The 6,319-nt window shown below is 53.8% G+C and overlaps 2 protein-coding genes across 2 annotated transcripts; both read right to left on the reverse strand.

Moving 5' to 3' along the window:
- Positions 1-360: 360 nt before the first annotated feature.
- On the reverse strand, positions 361-882 carry LOC140036189 (uncharacterized). Its single transcript, XM_072077492.1, has one exon. The coding sequence runs from the start codon at positions 880-882 to the stop codon at positions 361-363; it is 522 nt and encodes a 173-aa protein (XP_071933593.1).
- An 81-nt stretch (positions 883-963) lies between these two features.
- LOC113728867 (uncharacterized) lies at positions 964-5,880 on the reverse strand. Its single transcript, XM_027253226.1, has 2 exons — positions 2,154-5,880; positions 964-1,997 (listed from the first exon to the last, which is right to left on the reverse strand). Exons 1-2 carry the CDS (start codon positions 5,878-5,880, stop codon positions 964-966), a joined length of 4,761 nt encoding a protein of 1,586 aa, XP_027109027.1.
- Between the last annotated feature and the right edge of the window lie 439 nt (positions 5,881-6,319).

Consider the following 6,319-nt stretch of genomic DNA (forward strand, 5'->3'; position numbering starts at 1 on the left):
GCATGCCAGGTTCGGGGTACCCGCGAACCATCTCGGTAGGCTAGTTTACAATATCCGTTTTGGCTGGACTCAACAACACGATATGGACCTTCCCATCTTGGGTTGAGTTTTCCCTGAGGCTCAGCTCGGCTAACCGAGTTCTTCCGGAGCACAAGGTCTCCCGGATTGAATCTTAAATTCTTGACCCGAGCATTGTAATAGCCAGTTAGGATATTTTTGTAGATCGCAACTTTGGCAGCGGCCATATCACGCTTCTTTTCGGCGAGATCGAGGTCAACTCGCCGCTCCTCTTCATTGACCTCGGCAGCATACGCAGCCATTCGCGGGGTGGGTGTGATAAATTCGGCCGGAACGACGGCCTCAGACCCATAAGTTAGGAAAAACGGCGTTTCTTGAGTTGCTGACCTCGGCGTAGTCCGGTAGGACCACAGCACGCTCGGGAGCTCTTACCCGCGAACCATCTCGGTAGGCTAGTTTACAATATCCGTTTTGGCTGGACTCAACAACACGATATGGACCTTCCCATCTTGGGTTGAGTTTTCCCTGAGGCTCAGCTCGGCTAACCGAGTTCTTCCGGAGCACAAGGTCTCCCGGATTGAATCTTAAATTCTTGACCCGAGCATTGTAATAGCCAGCTAGGATATTTTTGTAGATCGCAACTTTGGCAGCGGCCATATCACGCTTCTCTTCGGCGAGATCGAGGTCAACTCGCCGCTCCTCTTCATTGACCTCGGCAGCATACGCAGCCATTCGCGGGTTGGGTGTGATAAATTCGGCCGGAACGACGGCCTCAGACCCATAAGTTAGGGAAAACGGCGTTTCTTGAGTTGCTGACCTCGGCGTAGTCCGGTAGGACCACAGCACGCTCGGGAGCTCTTCCATCCATGACGATCCAGCCCGATGAAGCCTGGTCTTGAGGCCATGGAGGAGAGTTCGGTTGAAGTTTTCGGCTTGTCCATTCGCTTAAGGGTGCCCCACCGAGGTAAAATGTTGCCTGATTCCCAAGTTCTCACACCATGCCTTGAAAGGGTTATCAGCGAACTGCCTTCCATTATCCGAGATCACCACTCGAGGTAATCCGAAGCGACAGATCACGTTTTTCCAGAAAAATTTTTGGATAACCATTCCAGTGATGCTTCTCAGGGGCTCAGCCTCGACCCATTTAGTGAAGTAGTCCACCGCCACCACCACGTAGGCATAGTTGCCTGGGGCCCTGGGGAATGGACCGATTATGTCAGTTCCCCATTGCTCGAATGGCCATGGTGAGGTGATGGGGATCATAAGGTTAGTGGGTTGGTGGTGCTCCGGGGCATGGTGTTGACAAGAAGGACAACAAATGACCATGACCTGGGCATCTACCCTCATGGTGGGCCAAAAGTACCCGAGGAGCAGAGCTTTCTTCACGAGCATCCTAAAGCCGACGTGGGCACCACAGAGTCCCTCATGAATGTCCTCGAGGATTCTCTTACCTTCTTCCGGGGTGATACATCGTAGCCAGGGGCCGAGGTAGGACCTCTTGTACAAGAGACTTTGCCGGAGGGTGTACCGAGCTGCTTTTCGTTGGAGCTTCCGTGATTCAGCTCGGTCTTCCGGAAGCTCACCCCGGCTGAGATATCGAGTCAGGGGACCCATCCAGGTGTCCCCTGGGTAGACGGGGTACACGACCTCGGCTAAATATCCCGGTTCGGCTAAAACTTCTACGAGGACTGTTTTGTTCAGATCGGAGAAGGAGGTAGACGCAAGCCGGGAGAGAGCGTCAGCCCTCCTATTTTGTGACCGCGGTATTCTTTGGATTGCAAAAGACTCGAAGTGTGCCGCCAATTGGAGAACCTTGGAGAGGTACCGATGCATCACCTCATCCCTGGCCTCGTATTCACCTAGTATCTGGCACACCACGAGTTGGGAGTCACTATAGACCAGAACGTGCGCGGCCCCCAGTCTTCGAGCTAGTTGCAGGCCGGCGATAACAGGTTCGTATTCGGCTTCATTATTTGAGGCTGCGAAGTCAAACCTCAGGGCATACGAACAGATTTCTCCTTGGGGATCTTCGAGGAGCAAGCCGGCTCCACTACCCTCGTTATTGGATGAGCCATCCACATGCAAGGTTCATTGCTGAGGCTCGGCGGTGGACGGGGTGACAGCTTGGGTGGTACCCGGGATGGTCTCATTCACTTCCTCAAGATGAGTGAGCTCGGCCAGGAAATCTGCGAGAGCCTGGGCTTTAATTGCCGTGCGGGGCTCATAAGATAAGTCGTACTCTCCCAACTCGATGGCCCACTTGGTGAGGCGTCCAGAGGCCTCCGGTCGCGACAAGATCTGCCGAAGTGGTTGATCTGTCCGCAGGCAGACGTGGTGGGCTAAGAAGTAGGGCTTAAGCCTACGAGCTGCATGAATTAAGGCCAGCACAAGTTTCTCCGCCTGAGTGTACCTGGTCTCCGGACCTCGGAGGACTCGGCTGACATAATAAACAGGTGTTTGGACACCTTCCTCCCTTATCAGTACGGCACTTACGGCTTCGGCTGCAGCAGACAGGTACAAGAATAACCTGTCCCCTGGACGAGGTGAAGTGAGTGTTGGGAGGTGGTTGAGGTAGTCTTTTAACTGCTCAAACGCCTGTTGACACTCTTCCGTCCATGAAAATTTGTCGGCTTTCTTGAGGACTTTAAAAAATGGCAGTGCCTTGGAGGCGGATTGTGATAAAAATCGGTTCAGAGCGGCCAAACGCCCCGTCAGCCTCTGGACGTCGCGGACGCACCTTGGTGGGGACATTTCTTGGATGGCCTTCACCTTGTCTGGATTTGCTTCAATACCCCGCCTAGAGACGAGGTAGCCCAGGAACTTTCCCGAAGTGACCCCGAGAACACATTTCTTGGGGTTCAGCATCATTCGTGTCTCCCGAAGGACTTCCAGGACTTCTTTCAGGTCGGCAAGGAATGTGGAGGTTGTCTGGCTCTTCAAGAGGACATCATCTACGTAGGCCTCGACAGTCCGGCCGATTTGAGATTTAAAGGCTTGGTTGACCAAACGTTGATACGTGGCCCCGGCGTTCTTTAGTCCAAAAGGCATGGTGGTGTAACAGTATGTGCCTTTGTCAGTATAGAAGGCGGTCTTTTCTTGATCCTCCGGACTCATCCCGATCTGGTGGTATCCTTTAAAGGCGTCAAAAAAGCAGAGGACTTCATATCCCATTGCAGCGTCTACCAAGGTGTCGACCTTAGGCAATGGGTAGCAATCCTTGGGGCAAGCCTTGTTGAGGTCGGTGAAGTCGACGCACATTCTCCAGGCTCCGGTGTCCTTCTTCACCATGACGGGGTTGGACAACCAGGTCGGATATTGGACCTCCCGGATGATCTTTGCGGGGAGGAGTTTGTCTACCTCTTCGCCCACAGCTCGGCTGCGCTCAGGGCCGAGGTGCCTTCTTTTTTGTTTGACCGGACGGACTTGGGGGTCGACGTTCAACTCATGCATCATGAGGTGATGTGGGACTCCTTTAACCTCCTCGGCGGCCCAGGCAAAGACGTCCTGGTATTCTCTGAGGAGGTCTATCATACCTCTTTTAACAGGACCAGGGAGTCGGGTACCAACGCGAACTGTTTGATCAGGCTTCATGGGGTCCAGAGGGAACCCTTCCACCTCATCCCCAGTCTCCAGCCTCGGGATCTTCTCAGCTCGCTGAGGGTCAATGCTGTCTATTGTGAGGATATTTGACCTCTTCTCGGGCCTTGCCCCGGAGGTTGATGGGGAGGCCGCTTGTAAAGTGGCGAGGTAACATTCTCGGGCAGCACAGACGTCGCTGTTGACCTCGGCCACTCCCGCCGAAGTAGGAAACTTAAAGCTTAAGTGGTAGGTGGAGTACACTGCCCGCAAAGCGTTAAGTGTGGGTCGACCAAGAAGCAGGTTGTAGGGAGAGTCAGCCTTGACGACTACGAAGTTGACGGGGATGGTTCTGCAGCGGGGATGACGCCCTACAGTCACTGTCAACTCCACCATCCCTTCGGGATGCACAATGTGTCCCCCGAACCCGACAAGAGGGGTTCTCACCGGGGTCATGCACCCCTTGGCTAGTTTAAGGCTCTCAAAAGTACGGAGGTACATGACGTCAACCGAACTTCCCGGGTCAATGTAAACCTTTTTCACGATGTAGTTATTGGTGAGGATTTCAATTACCAGGGCCTCATGACTGTTGGAGGCAGCCGGGACGGGGTCAGTAGGGCCATATGAAATGACTTCGGACAGGCGAGAGCTCGATTCTGCCTGGTCTGGGTTAGCTTGCCTGTAGGTCCTCTTCCGGGAGTTCTGGCTATCTCCTCCCGTCGGACCTCCAGCAATTGTATTGATGACCCCGGCTATATTGGATCCATACCCTAATCCATGTCCAGAAGATCCATCCCGGGGAGGCCTTTTCGTCTCCCTAGGTTCCTCCGGAGGCCTGCAACTGCTCCTCGAGGGTCGCCTTTCATCTCGGCGTTGATCACCCCGGTTATCTCGTCGGGGTTCATTTCGTGGCTGTCCGCCACTTCGGCGGATGAACTGCCTCAGGTGGCCCTGTCTGATGAGGTTTTCGATCTCTCTTTTGAGATCGTTGCAGTCCTCAGTTTCGTGCCCGACGTCCCGGTGGTACAGACAGTAGAGGTTCGAGTTCCTTTTGTCTTTATTGCCAAACATCTTGGGAGGGGCCCTCCCGAGGTTGTTCTGTTCCATTACAGACAGCACGCGAGATCGGGAAGTGTTTAAGGGAGTCAGTTCGGATTCAGAAATGGGTGACTTTCCCTTTGAGATCCTGTCGAACACACTCCGGCGATCTCGGCTGGGACTCTGGAAGCCACTTCCTGTCCCCGCCTCACTTCGGCTAGGCTCCTTCCCTCTTCGGGTGTCAACCCTCGGGCGAGCAGCTTGGACTTCTTTTTTCATGCGGTTGAGGTCCTCGGCCTGTATGCCCTTCTCAACCTTCAACCACAATTCATGAAGTGAACGGGGATATTTCTTGTAGATCCCCGTGTTGAACACCCCGGCAACGAGCCCATGGGTGAAAGCGGCAATAGTGACCTGCTCATTGGGGTTAGGTATCTGCACGCTTTCTTCGTGGAACCTCTGGACATACGACCGAAGTGATTCCCCCGGGTTCTGCTGCAGATTCAACAGATAAGCCGAAGTCCGAGTCGCCGGTCGGGAGGAGACGAAACGGTGAAGGAATTTCTCCACCAACTCCCCCAGGGTTGAGATGCTCCTAGGTTCCAAACCCCAGAACCATTTTCGAGCTGTCCCCTGGAGGAATACCGGAAAAGCCCGGCATATGACGGGGTCCGGGATGCAATATAGGCGGAAGGCCGAGATGAAGGCATGAATGTGGTCTTCCGGATCACCTCGGCCGTCATAAGACGGTATCGATGGAAGCTTGAAGTTGGGAGGAAGTCTCTCCTCGTTGATGTCTTCGGTGAAGGGTGGAGCCCTCGGGTAATCCACCCCGGCTCCCTCCATAGGTCGAGGCTCTTCAGGTCGTCGGCCCAAGAGCCCTCTCGATAAAGACCTGGTCAGGGAGGCTACCTTAGAGGTGGCCTTAGAAAATGCTTTCTTCGAAGCACTTCGGCTCAAGCGTCTTCCATCGGACTCTTCTTCGGACGAACCTTCGGGGGATCCATCCGACTTCCTTTTAGAGGACTCGGCCTTTTGCTTGCCTTGTCCCTTGAAGTACCTCCCTAACTCCTTGAAAATGTTAGGGTTCTCGGTCACAAACTCGGCCATACGAGCTATGGCTTCTTCGTTTGCGGGCTGGGTCCTTGGGGACTCCTGCCCTTCAGAGATACCTTCTTGCTGAGCTACATTACTCTGCTCAGCCCCTATAGCGAGAGCTTTCCTGCTCCTAGAACGCGTAGGCTTCATTCTTTGATGTCTTTGCGTTCCCACAGACGGCGCCAATTGAAGAGGTCATTTTTGTCCTGCTGGAGTGGATCACCCGAGCTGGAGAAGACCTCTTATCCTAGGTGGTTGACTCAGACGAGGTCACCTGCTCAAATTGTAAGAGGGACTAAAGTCCCCGGTGTAACTCCGAAGCTTAAGTCAGTTCGGGAGTAAAGTAGTAATGAGTATAGAGAAGACTAGTATGCCTTTATCAGAAATTTGGCCGTCCTTCCTCTCAGTGGAGGCGTTGAGTATTTATAGAGGTCAGATAGGAGAGAGGGACTGTTTGCACAGGTCCCTAGAGATCCGGCAGGGCCAATGTATCAAGGTGTCATAATGGACTCTGCCGAAAGGTGCGCCGAAATAGTTGTGTCAGGCGGCGCAGGTCAGAGCAGCTTTATCAGAGGTGTCAGAGGTCGAC

The sequence above is a fragment of the Coffea arabica genome, chromosome 2e (genome assembly GCF_036785885.1).
Source record: "Coffea arabica cultivar ET-39 chromosome 2e, Coffea Arabica ET-39 HiFi, whole genome shotgun sequence".
In the NCBI taxonomy this organism is placed as follows: domain Eukaryota; kingdom Viridiplantae; phylum Streptophyta; class Magnoliopsida; order Gentianales; family Rubiaceae; genus Coffea; species Coffea arabica.

Bases quoted from the DNA above. Each gene is read 5' to 3' on its own strand.
- LOC140036189 (XM_072077492.1), bottom strand. From the start codon at position 882: ATGGAAGAGCTCCCGAGCGTGCTGTGGTCCTACCGGACTACGCCGAGG.
- LOC113728867 (XM_027253226.1), bottom strand. From the start codon at position 5,880: ATGAAGCCTACGCGTTCTAGGAGCAGGAAAGCTCTCGCTATAGGGGCT. The intron at 1,998-2,153 runs GTACCACCCAAG...TTGACTTCGCAG, and splicing joins AGTGAATGAGACCATCCCGG to CCTCAAATAATGAAGCCGAA.